At 39.9% G+C, this 13,936-nt stretch overlaps 1 protein-coding gene across 1 annotated transcript; it reads right to left on the reverse strand.

Annotated features, from left to right (window-relative positions):
* Window positions 1-12,003: 12,003 nt before the first annotated feature.
* Window positions 12,004-12,987, reverse strand: LOC110734824. Its single transcript, XM_021914970.1, has one exon. The coding sequence runs from the start codon at window positions 12,985-12,987 to the stop codon at window positions 12,004-12,006; it is 984 nt and encodes a 327-aa protein (XP_021770662.1).
* Between the last annotated feature and the right edge of the window lie 949 nt (window positions 12,988-13,936).

Genomic DNA, 13,936 nt, shown 5'->3' on the forward strand with positions numbered 1-13,936 from the left:
AAAGGCAACATTAAGTGAGTCATACTTGGTATCCAATACCTTATGATAAGCTTAATCCACAAGTGTTAAGGAAGATACCTGAGGTGGTCGGAGTGATTCCCTCTTCCTTGATGAGCATGCATTCCCTCTTGTAATGGCCTTGCATGCCACAATAAAAGCATCTCATCTTTGCCTTGACCTTCTTGAACTCCTTCTTCTTAGCTCTCAAGGGCCTTTTGGTCATTCCATAGGCAGTGGCTTGGCTAAGTAGTTGCACCACCTACTTGAGGGAGTGTGTCTCCTTTCCCGCAGCGATATGCACTCTAAGTGCATCATAACCCGAGTGGAGTGAAGCAAGCAAGATATGCCCCGCCATCTCATCTTCCAATGGAATTCCGAGAAGCTGCATGTGCTTGAAGAGCCTAGTCATACCAAGCACATGAGGTCGGAGGGGTATGCCTGGTCTCAATTTAGCATTGTAGACCTTGGTCCAAAGCCGTTGCCTTTCCTTAGCAAGACACCCAACATTTGGTGGCTTAATTCTCATGTTTGAAAGTGACCTGGTCAAGTCAAACACGAGTCCATCAAAGTTGCCATTGTCACTCTTGGTGACTCTTACATTGACAACGTCCTCAAGTGCTTTGAGGAACATGTCCGGAAGGTAGGAGGAAAGAGTTTCTTTCCAGTCTTCCGGGATGGAATTTGCCATGAGTCGTGAGACCCTTTTGCAATTGGAAGACCATTCTTCATGAGCCTCGTCGGTCATGATCCCTTTAGCAAAGAAGCTTGGAATGGGAGTATCAAGAGTATACTCCAAGGAACAATTCCGGAGAGTTTTCCTGAGTTCCTCTTCCCATTCCTTAAAGTTTACCAAGTTTAAGGAAAATGCCAACTTTTCGGGGAGTTCCGGGCACATTTTGTTGTTGTTCGAGTTACTTGTAGACATTGTTCTACAATTGAGAGAATTTGAAATGAAAAACCATTCATACATCAATAAGTTGAAATTTAAAGCGTTCATGCATTTATTCACACTTATTGAACATTTTATCCACGCATTTCAAGATTGTCTCTTATGGGCGAGAATAAAATGATTCCGAGATCCCAAAGATCAAGAAATGGATAAGCATGCTTTGGCTTGTCTTAACCATTAAATATCTTAAGGTAAGCAATCTAATTGCTAATAGCTCTAAGCTACTCTCGGTTTGATAAAATGTCGCATCTAATGCATACTTGACATTTTATCTCTTTTTCCACGACATCTAAGGACTCCTTACTGATATCGTTGAGCTTAACCAAGACAACTTGTATACCTAGTATACCTTACGTTCCTAGGGAAGTAGTGATGCCTTGCTTTGGCGTAATCCATCACGTACGCGCATTAGGTCGGTAAGTGTTGTCCTTGGAATGGCAAATTTTAGCTCAATATTATTAAGGGACCTAGGGTTTCTATGTTGGTTGATTTAAGTGAACTTAACTAATCATCGCAACATCATAGAAATCCTAGACATGCATCTTAGCAAACAAATATATATAACAATATATAAGGCATAAAATAGATGCATTTGGCAACTAGCATGACCCCTTGAAATCTTCAATTTCCATGGGTCTTCATCTTGGCTCGTCTTCCTCGAAACACCGTCTTGAGACTTCTTGACCAAAATGAAATAAAAGAAGCTAGCTAGAACGACTAAGATTAATCTAAGTAGTACATAAATACTTAACGGTTCGCAGACCGTATTTAGATTTACAAAAATACATAACGGAACGCAGTCCGTATTTTCTTTCCTAGTCGGGCCCCACTAGTTGCCATTTTCAAACAACCTGTTTTGAAAGCAATTTTCATTCACCCGTTCACTATTTGTGAACGACCCATGCAATTTTACGAAATACACAATTAAACACGCAAAACTAGTAACTAAATTAGGTCGTTCCAATTAACGCGCCTAATTAAAACTAGTCAAAGTGGTTTAATTCATTATTTCTAAACGCAAAATGCTAACGCATTTAATTAAGCTCCCACTAAATTCCGCATCCGTACTTAATTAATCCGATTAATTAAGTCGGCATAACCCATAATTTGTCAAAATTTTGCAAAATCGAAAATCGAGGTTTTTAGCCTCGTTAAAATAATTAATTAAAATTATTAATACGGAAAAATCGCAAAATCATAGCTCATCCTTAAGCAAGTAGAGCATCATCCAATGATGCTTGGCGCACCATGGCTGGTAGGCAGCCCATGGCTGGTAGGCAGCCCATGGCCCCTGCGCCATGGTGCGTGGTGCTGGAAGCTAGCAGGTGCGCCTAGCACAGCCTGCCTAGCATGCTAGCACCAGCAGCATGCTACGCATGATAGCAGCTTGCTGGCACAAGCATCAGGGGCTGGCTGGCTAGGGCTTGCTGCCTCGCTGCCCAGCAGCCGCACAAGCATGCCAGCAGCCTAAGGCCCCTGCGCGCCAGCACATGCACCACACAACAACCCCTCCACGCCACACAGCTACGCACCAAGCGATGCACAGCCATATGCGCACCACAAGCAGCCTACATGTGGGCTGCTAGGCAGCCCGGCTGGCCTTGGTGACGCTTGCAATTTTGCACCGTTTTGCGTGCATTTAACTCGAAATTTAATTCCGATTTGTGTGCGACAATAATCAATTCTAAATCAAATTTTAGAATTAATTTTGAGGGAAAAATAAAATAAAACAAATGTTAAGTCTAACTTAAACAATTTTATTTTAATTGGTGCACAAGTCCAAATTTATCCAAAATTATCAATTTTGAACAAAATTAGGTTAACCTTTATGCTTAAAATAAAATGAGCTATGTCCAAAATTAATCTTGCCAATATGCAAATTAATCATGGATTTGACAAAAGGGGGGTTGGAAAAATAAATTAATCATCCAATGATAAAATTTTCCAACTTGCATACTTGTGTAAAATACCAAGATTACATCTTCCTATATGAAGATTAATCAAATTTTACTCACAAGTAGGTGAACATAATGGATTTTAATCAACCAAAATATGAAAAATCCAAACTTTGTTCAACATGGAATTTAGGGTTAGGGTTCCAATCATTTAAACACTTAAAGATTAGAACTTTAACAGTACTTGGGAACTCAAAATACAAAATCACAACAAGTTTTCACATCTTATTGCAATTTATTTGCAAAATTGTGAAAAAACAAGTTTATGTGATAAATTGGTATATCAACTTAAGCACTAATAACACTCCATTATTATGCTCAAGGATATTTTAAAACCAGTAGATTAGTGATGCAAATGTGCATTTAATCTAACCTTGTAATGCTTGCATTAATCAAGGCTTAAAAGAATTAAAACTTTCGTTGAAAAACGAAAAACCCCAGAAAAAAATGGGTTTCTGGTTCGAATTTGGCTTCTGGACAATCCTAAAAGGGTTGAAACAGTTCCAGAATGTCGATTCCACCCAAAAATCACTATTTTTGAGCCAAAATCTTGGTTCGACAGTCAAATCGATAATAAAATCGAGTTTCAAAATTAATTAAAACGAGCATCTAATCTAATTAGATGAACATGAACCAGAAAAATAAATTCTTTAAAACACCTCAATTAAACAATAATTGCAAAAATTAAAAGGAGCGTGGCTCCGATACCGCTGTAGGGTTTCGTAGTTACCCGACACTACGCGGAAGGAAACCCACCAAGACCCACCCCTTAATTAAAGCAATTAAACAAGAATAATTAACTTAATCAAACAAGATTAAGGACAAGAATTATACCTTTGACGCGTGCTTCGCTCCTAAAGAGCTCTTACTTCAAAATCCCGAAAAGACGAGATCTCTGACGGATCGTACCCTCGACCCGACCTGAGCGTCCTAAGTCTTGCAGGTTAGTCAAGACCCGAACAAAATAACTATGAGTTTTACGAATCAAAGGTTTACTCTTTTCTAGAGTTGCCTTTTTAATTCCACTCAAGGTTGTATCAAATCCCAATACCAAGCTTGGTATTTATAGGGAAATGATCCCTTGATTTCTCATCCTCCACCAATGTGGGAGAATGGATTTTTGCTAATTAATTTATTTCTAAAATAAATCAATAAACAAATGCAATCACAATTCGACAAGTGTCAAGGAGGGAGAGAGTGTTAGGTGAGGACCATGGAGAGGTGGGGGGGGGGGGACCAATGCCTTGCTCCCCAAGGATTTCCCAAAGCCTTGGTCCCCACTCTCCTTATAAACCGCCTCACCCTAGCATGCTGCCCAGCTGCCAGCTAGCGCGCCAGCTGGCTGTGCCAGCTAGCCCAGCATGCTAGCACTAGCCTAGGAGCATCGCTGATGCTTGCTGGTGCGTGCTGGCGCTGGTGCGTGCTGCCGCTGCTGCTAGCACTCCTCGCATCGTCGCTGCTCGCATGGCCCAGTATGCGTGCTGCTAGCGAGCCACGCATGCTGGCCTCTTGCCACGCACCGCACTCCCACACCATGCGCACCACGCATCTCTCTCGCATACAATGCCTAACATGCGTGCTGCTAGCAAGCCACGCATGCTTGGCTTGACGTTGCTTGCTAGCCTTCCTGCCCTCGCACATACCCTTGCATAGCCACACGCATCAGCCCGGCATTGTGCATCATGCACGCATATGCCTCGCCCAGGCACCACGCACTACGCATGTGCCTGTGCCTAGCACTAGCTGTGCTTGGTGCGTGTGGCCCTGCCATGCGCCCAGCACTATGCTAGGGCTGCCATGGCACCAGGCCATCCTAGGGCACGTATGGTGCGCCTAGTGATGCCGCTTGGGCTGCGATGGCGCCCAGCCATCCTAGGCCACACATGGTGCGCCTAGTGACGCGCATAGGCCTGCGATGGGTTTGCTGGCTTGCGATGGCGCCTAGCATCATGCTAGGGCTGCGATAGCGCCTAGGCACGATGTTAGGGCTGTGCTGGCGCGTCTGGTGCTAGCGATAGCCAGCCATGGTGCCTAGCCATCATGCTAGGGCTGCCATGGCGCGCCTAGTGACTATGATGAGCTAGCCTAGCCTAGCTATGGCTACGCTCATACTTGTCGATTGTGATTTTGCGACGCTCGGTCTCGACGCCCTAGGCTCGACTTCCGACGTCTGTATTCGTAAAACTCTGTCGACTCATTAAATCCTTTCGGATTAATTCGACGTCTCGGATCGGAGATTCGATTGGGTTCGGCCCGAAGGGTTCAGTTAAGATTAAGTTGTAATATCAATTGTACCTTGATATTACTGATCGGAAGCGGCCTCCACCTAGGCATCCCGATCACTTGACCTTACTGAAGAATTACCTCTGTAATAATTCTGAACCCTCTATTGGAATAATACACTTGTTGGAAGGACACCATTCCTTTCAAATACATCAAGCATTCTAGATCTCTTAGAGAAAACTACTGCTTCTAGCCTGCTATCACTAGAGAAATCACCACCCCGTGATCCTATACCTCCTCCTCCAACGAGTCAAGGTCCTGACAAGAAGAAGAGAAAAGGTGATGGTGACTCAATTAAGGACTAGAGTGCTATTTTAGACAAACAACAATTGGGAAAAAGTCCATCATCTGGTGGTGAACCAAAAGCTTCAAACATTGAAGGTGATGTGGGTGTGCAAGCAAGTCCTAGCCAACCAAATGTCAAGACTTCTGTTTCAAGAACAACTTTAGTTTTCTCTCAACAATCCAAAGCCTCTACCACCATACAAACAAACCAGCCTACTCAAACTGTCGATGCTAATGATAATGTTGATGCCCCCCTAGTGTCTAACCCATCGTCTATGACTTCAGAGTTCATACCCAAGCCAAAACAACCTTCTGTTGCTGTTCATGGCAAGGGAAAAGCTTTCCAAGATGGTGCTAAACACGGGAGAATTGACCACGTATCCATTCCAACTCTAGAATCTTTACTTGAATCAACATAACCTTCTATGACGATTCAAGATCAGGAAGTGGAGATTCATAATGACACTGCATCAACATCCACAGAGTCCATTCAACAAGTGGTGCATAATGACACCACAAGTATCCAGACTAGGGATGCTGAGCCTCAGATTGATACTACAAAGTCAAATCTTCGTGAAGAGGCCCTAGCAGCAAAGTGTGCGTCTCTAGATTTAGGTAAATAACACATGTCTTCCTTTTATGTCTCTTCATTGGTATCTAACATGCCCATTATTTCTAGCATTGACAACCATCGACCAAGGAAAACAAAGTAACAAGACTTTAATCGTACAAACGTCAGATGAAAGTAAGCAACCTAACATTTTAGAGTTGTGATGTTTTTTTAGTCTTTATCAACGCCTGACTGTTGCACACATGTATCCCAGCATCTACATCTCTAGAGATCAAACTTCTCGATGAAGTCCTAACTCTTTGTGAGAGAGTAGAGTTGCAAGAAGTGCCAATTTCATAGATTAAACTATCTTTGGAACTTATGACTCAAGTTCGTTTGACGGGAAACAATGATCCTGTTGTATGGAAAGATCTATCTATCGTCTATCAAACATGTGCTATTGAATTGGCCAAGAAAAGATCATCTCTTCATCCTTTAATGATTTCCAGTATATCTCAGCACGTGTCCCATGTCTTCCAACAACAAGAACCTTTTAAGAGGAAAGACCTGGAGCTAGAAGTAGAGATGGACCACCTGCGAAATGAGATTGATGAGATCATAGAAGAAGAGAAGAAGATTCAGGCCAAGAGAGCTATGACAGAATGAAAGCTTCAATATTGTAGAAAAGAGAAGAAACAATTGAAGCGCCAGATTTGTGAGAGTGCTCCAATAGTTCAAGAAACTTTGTCTCATTTTGATCGCCATGGTGAACAGATGACGTTGATGAACAAATGCAAGGTTCTTCTTTCCGAGGTTAAATGTAAGGCAATAGCTGAAAAGTCCCTTCTTCTGTAAACAATACATTTTATTTGTCTGCTAATGATGGATGCTTTTGTTGTAAATTTTTATACTGTTCCCATATGCTTGGGTTGTACTGTTTTAAGAACATTCCATAAAGCACCCTTGAAAACATTTCCCCATCTAATTCTTGTAACAAATAAATAGGCATTACTAGACATGACCTTGTGAACTCTAAATGGACCATCCCACTTAGAAGACCATTTACTAAAGATATGATCTTTATAGTTATGCTTAGGAAGTTTCATCTTCCTCACCAAATCTCCTTCCGAAAAGATTTTGTGTTTCACCTTTTTGTTATAAGATTTTGCTACTTGTTTTTTCGGAGCTTCGATTTTAGCTAGCGCTTGGAGTCTCTCACCCTCAACATCCATCAACTCAATAGTCATAGATTGCTAGTAGTCTTCTTGGCTTATACCCATTTGTTTAGCTACCCTAGTGGACTTAGCGCTTAGCTCTATTGATACAACAGGTTCATGTCCATACACTAATTAGTAAGGAGTAGTCCCTATTGCATCTCTCATTGATGTTCTATTTGCCCAAGTAGCATAGTGTAAAAGAACATGCCAATTTTTAGGATTTTCATCCACCATCTAAGCAATTCCCTTAGAATTTACTTTATTAGTGGCTTCGACATGTCCATTAGCCTAAGCAAAGTAAGGGGTTGAATGAATCTTTTAGATTTCAAATTCCTTAAGATAGGAATTGAACACATGTCTTGTAAACATAGTTGCCTAGTCTACAGTTATAGATTCTGGAATCCCGTATCTTGTACAGATTTTCTCTTCCAAGAACAAGATCACCGCCCTTGCATTTAAGCTTTTGAAAGCCTAGACCTCCATCCACTTTGTAAAGTAATTTGTAGCTATAAGAATATACTCATGATGAGCAAATTAGGGAGGTTTAATAGGCCCAATTGCATCCATCGCCCAACCTCTGAAAGGCTAGGGCTTGATAATGGGGTGCAATTCTATTGCTGGTGCCCTACTTATCGATCTATAGCGTTGACATTGCTTACAGCCTTTTGCATTCTGCAACAATCTTTTCTAACTGAAGGCTAATAAAAACCCATATGATGGGTTAACTACCTCATCTTTGTTCCTGCTTGATGTGACCCACAAATTCCATGATGAACCTCCGCTAAAATGGTTAACATTTTCTTCATGCTAACGTACCTCAGTAAAATGCCTTGAGGATCCTTTCTATATAGCTTACTTCCCATAAGAATGTATTTAGTAGCTGCTAGCCTAACTTTTGCAAGCACTTTCCCCTTTGAAGGGTCTTTTAAGTACTCTTTAATCTCCTCTCTCTAGTCTATTTTCTGAGCAAGGATACTGTATTTATGTACTTCTGCCTTCACTTTTCATCTAATTGTTTCAATTTGTATGTGTTCATGTGAATCACTGGTTCATCGAAGCCTTCAAAATCGGGTAGCGATGCTTGTTGTGCCAAAAAGTCAGCCTCTCTATTTTCTTCTCTTGGGATATGAGAGACTTGGATGAATTCAAAAGCATTAATTAGCTCTTGAACGATAGATGAAAAGGTCATCGCCAGAGGTGATATTCCTTTATTTATATTCCTTGTTTACTTAGGCTAACACCTTGACCTTTGTAACCCCCATATCTTTCAGAGTCCTCAAACCAATCACTAAGGCTTTAAACATTGCTCTATTATTTGTGCATTGAGTTGTGAAAGTGATCGCCTTTTTAGTCACTACACTAGAGGGTGAATAAATCACAATCTCGGCTTCAGCTGACTATCTTATGCTAGATCCATCAAAGAACATTGTCCATGGTTTTTCTTCCTGGACCATAACATTCTCTATAAGTGGATGGTCGGCCAAAAAGTCAACCAAAGCCTATCCTTTAACGGCTTTTTGAGGCACATAAGTCAGTTCGAATTGTGGTAGATGCATACACTATTTACACAACCTTCCTTTAATGAAAGGGTAATTCAATAAGTATTTGAGTACATCTGTTGGTGAAATAATCTCTAACAGGAAAACCATAAATTAGTGATTAAGTTTGATGGAAGCATTATACAAATTCAAGCACCACTTTTCAGCATTGGAGTATCTAGTTTTAGTATCATGTAGGATTATGCTTAAATAGAAAATTGCTTGTTCATGAGCATGTTCATTCTCTTGGGTTAACATGCTTGCAATTGAATCCTTGGTAGCTGAAAGATACAATCTCAAGGGCTTTCCATTTTATTTAGGAGGAATTAGTACTGGTGGAGTCAACACTTTCCTCTTGATTTGTTCAAAGGCATCTTGACATTCAGGCTCCCATTTGAACTCTTCTCCCTGCTTAAGTTTAAGAAGAGGAGAAAACACTTTTGTTTTCCCAGCCAAGTTAGTGATAAACCTTCGAACATAATTAATCTACGAAAGAAACTTATGGAATTCCTTTTTATTAGCTGAAGGCAATGCTTCAAGAACCGCTTTAGCCTTGTTTTGATTAACTTCAATGCCGTTATGAACCAGGAATCCTAAAAAGTTACCTGCTTTAACCCTGAAGGCACATTTAAGGGGGTTCATCTTTAGATTGAACTTCCTCATCCTTTCAAACTCTAGGATGAGATGTTCTAAATGCTTTGATAAGTCATGGGATTTCACCAAAACACCGTCTATGTAAACCTCCATAAAGTCGCCGATCATTTCATCAAATATGAGATTCATAGCTCTCTAATACGTTGCCCCTGCATTCTCAAGTCCAAATGGCATCGCCATATATTCATAGAGTCCAAAAGAGCCCGGGTACCTAAATGCCGTCTTTGAGCGATCATCTTCAGTGATCCTTATTTGGTGATACCTAGCGAAACCATCAAGCGTTGATACACCATGTCTTGATGAGGCATCTATCAACATATCGGCTACAATCATGGGGTATTGATCCTTTGGGGATGCACTGTTAATATCTCTATAATCTATGCATATCCTGATTTTTCCATTCTTCTTAATTACAGGAACAATGTTAGCTATCCACTCTACATATTTGGTGGATTGTATGAATCCTGCCTCAAAGAGTTTGGCAATCTATTCCTTTATTTTAGGAATTAATTTTGGCGATAAACGTCTTTGATTTTGGACTATAGGATTGTAACTAGGTTTAATAAGAAGCCTATGCTAGATAATAAAATGATCTATACCAGGCATTTCGTGATGCTCCCATGCGAAACAATCCTTGTATTTGTGAAGTATGTCAATCAATAATGACTTGTCCTTACAGAGTAATTCCTTACTTATATAAATGAATCTTGGACAATCATTAGTTCTGAGATTTACCTGTTCTAGAGGATCATGGACTTCCTGTTTGATATCTTCACTTTTAGCCCATACCTTTTCATTCTCTTCTCAACCATAAAACTCTTTGTTCGAGTTTGGCGATGATCGGGTATGGTCATCAGAGTTTGAGTAATCAGATAAACATTCAAGAGCCTCCATGTTTGTGTTAACCTCTACATCAGCACAAACTACTTTGTATTCATCACCATTCCATAATATTATTTTCTGATGCAAAGAAGAAGGAATAACATACGTTTGATGCAACCATTCTCTACCTAGGATAGCATTACAAGATGCTTCTCCTTTTACTATAAAGAATGCTGAAACAGTTTTAATAGTACCTACTTGGATCTCAATTCATGCCAACCCTTTAGTACGTTCAGACTTACCATTGAAACCAGCTATATTAATCTTAACACTAGCCAAATCTTTTTTTTTTCTATTACCAATCTTAGGAAAAACAAACTAAGGCATCAGATTTATCGTTGCTCCTGTATCGACTAATACTTTCCCTAGCTCAAACTCTTCAAAATTCACAGTCATAAAAAGAGGTTTTTTATGTGCATTATTGACATTGTAGTTCCTTAACAAATGTCGAATGACTAACTTTTCTTGATCATGTGTTACTGTTTCACTACTAGGTGAACTAGATGATGCTTTATTCAATTCAATAGATATAGTATAAAGTTTATACTTACATGCAACTTCTACCTGATCCACTTCATTTGCCCATGAACTGGTACCAGGATTCACCACTTGAGCTCTAAACTCGACTGGAAAGTCACGATATTGCAATTTGCCTCGCAATCCTCCTCTGAATACTTTGACAAAAATTCCAGATCTGGTCTTGAAACTTCCAGATTAAGGCCTTTTAGGTCATAGTCTACTCACTCAGATGCTGGTTGATATGTGGTCATCAGATCCTCACATAAGCTTTCTTCCTTATGATATTGTAGAGTTAGGTCCTTTTTCGGAATGGTTTCCATCAGCTCCTTCACCATGGGATGATTCTGGATATCATTGCTAGGCAGTTCGATAGGTTTTTCACCATCCATTGATTGTCCAATCACTGTGTAAACTCTAGGTTGGACAATTTGTGATGAATTTTTTTTAGGACACCTCTCTTTAAAGCATCTTCATCTAGTAGATCTGTCATCACTTGAATCTGGTTGCTTAAACTTATTCTGACTGATTTTTTGCCCTTTTTTTTATGGATTTCCTTTATTCCTGGAGCTTCAGATTATCATTCTTTGTCACCCTATCTTTCAACACTCCTTCTGTTCTCTTTTTCATGCTCACATAGTTGTCCCTTTTAGCCGTAGGTAAAGAGTTTCCTTTCCTTCATTCACCTTATGGAAACTCAACCTGTTTTTTTATTGAAGGAGTCAGATTGTTGATTTTTGTCTTCTTCTTATGGTGAGTTCTTTGGTGTATGTGTGTCCAATTGGGATCATTTGGAATGGTCTTAGTCCTAACCAATTCAAAATGCAACAAATCAGCATAAGAATGACAAAGATTATGTCACAAATTCTTAAGTCCCTCTACTGCTTTGGTTTGCAAGGGAAATAATTGAATTACCTCTTTGTAAGACTGTGCATTTTGTTTGTGATTTCTTATCTTGTCAGGTGACTTATTAGTCTTTTAACCATTCCCAACGGGCTTAGCTTTATCCTTCTTCCCTTTAGGATTGAATTCAACAAGTTTCGTTGCCCGATATTCCTGCTCTGTAACAATCACTACATTCGTTTTAATCTTTTTATTGAGAAACCCTTTGAAGATTAAACACTCATTGGTAGCATGAGCAGAATTAAAGTGCCTTCTCCATATCATCATATCTTCATAGTAATCGTCTCCATTTCAGTCTTTGTATTGCATCCTGCACAATATCCACGTCAGCACTTACCATAAAACAATTCATTTCATAAACTTCAGACTTTGAGGCAGACTCTGACTCTACTTCACAAGAACTAACTTTTTCATTAGGGAATATTATGTGTTTTTTATCAATCTCATCCTGAATCTTATTCCTTAATATTATGCAATCGCTAGTTTTATGAGTAACAACGTCATGCCATTTATAGTAGTTATTTCCTTTAACCTCATTAGGACTTCTTGTTTTATGCCTCCCTGATAACTTAATCTTTTTATGACTTAGAAGCCAATAAAAGATTTCATCAAATCTCCTAATATCGAAGGTGTATTCTCTCTTTCGATCAGATCTCAAATCTTTCTTATAAGTGAAATTTTTGTTATTTAAAGGAGGACACTTAAATGAAAGACCCTGTACAAACTCAGCTATCGCTGCCTCATACATATCATCTTCCCTATTATACTCTTCAGCCATACTAGCATAATATTTATGTTTAGATCTAGACTCTTCTTCTAAACATCTTTCATAAGCCATTACAGCGCTAGATAAAGCAACAAAATCAGGGAAATATTGTCCTCCAAACTTTTTCCTGAAAGGAAAAGACAAAACCTTTGGAACGATAAACACGAATTCTGACTCAAGTATGTTTAAGTGACATCTAATCTTAGTGTTCTTAAATCTCTGAATGTAATCCCCTGTAGCCTTTCTTTTTTCTTGCACTATCTTGGCTAAATCACCTATATTGACCCCTGCTTGAATTCTAGTGAAATGGAGAAGATATTTAGTTTGCATATCTTTCCACTTTTGAATTGAATTTGGTGGTAAGTGAGTAAACCAAGAAAAGGAAGTACTAGTAAGAGAACTGGAAAACATTCTAAGCTTAAGGAATTCATTATCTGCCGCCTCTCTACACTGGCAGTTGAATTCAACTAAGTGTATCTCAGCAGACATTGTACTGGTGCCAAAGAAGAGAGGTGATAATTCAAGAACTTTGAACCCCCTTGGAAAAAGATACATCCTGTCAATCCATTAAGGGTATGGGCTGTAGGTTCCCCTTCTAGCATATCCACCATTCAGACCCATAGCCCTTTGGATCATCTCCTCCACTTGTCTAAGTAGGGGTTCCTGTCCCAATAGTGAAGGTTGACCTTCCATTGGACCATTAGGTTGTTGGACTAGTGTGTCTTGCATATGAAAAGGATTATATTGATTCCCTTGAGGATTGTGGAAACCCCTATATGCAATGCATGTCCCTCCTAAAGTATTAGGATTGGGTTGAGACATTGCTGGATACCTATCTCCATATGGACAAATGGCCTGACCCTGATTCCATGAGGAACCTTGTGTAGGGTGGACAGGGTTTGAGTATCCATGTGGATAATGGTTGTAATTCCCAGGTTGTGTGGATGATTATTGACCATTCACGCCAATAGGTTGAGAGGAAATCCTTTGTGCAGATACAAACAGCTTGTGTATGGCATGCTGGATTTGACAGATTTCCAATACCATAGTTGGCATAACTGACACCAATATCTTCTCCTAAAGAAGGTATGTTACCCATTGAAGAGGTTAATGGGTTTGTGGTAACCGGTGGAGGCAAAGAGGAAGAAGATGGACCCTGACCATTATGGTTATAGCCTGACTCATAACCTGGCTTTGAATCATTAATTCTTCCTTGACTCCTATACCCCTCATCAGAACCAATAGGAGGGATGCTTCTTGGAACTAGCAGAGGGGGCGGATTTTCATGAGGTCTTGTTATATTTTCTACTCTAGGGTATCCTAGAGGGACGTTATCCCTTTGATTTGCTTCAGTAATCCCACTACCTAAAGCGGTTAAAACATTCATCAACTTTTCATTAAGTTGGTTATGTTTCTCCACTAAAGGTTCAAGCCTTGT

The sequence above is a fragment of the Chenopodium quinoa genome, unplaced genomic scaffold (genome assembly GCF_001683475.1).
Source record: "Chenopodium quinoa cultivar QQ74 unplaced genomic scaffold, ASM168347v1, whole genome shotgun sequence".
Taxonomy (NCBI): Eukaryota; Viridiplantae; Streptophyta; class Magnoliopsida; order Caryophyllales; family Amaranthaceae; genus Chenopodium; species Chenopodium quinoa.

What these genes read in the sequence shown, in the direction of transcription:
- LOC110734824 (XM_021914970.1), bottom strand. Translation starts at nt 12,987, where the DNA reads ATGTCTGCTGAGATACACTTAGTTGAATTCAACTGCCAGTGTAGAGAG.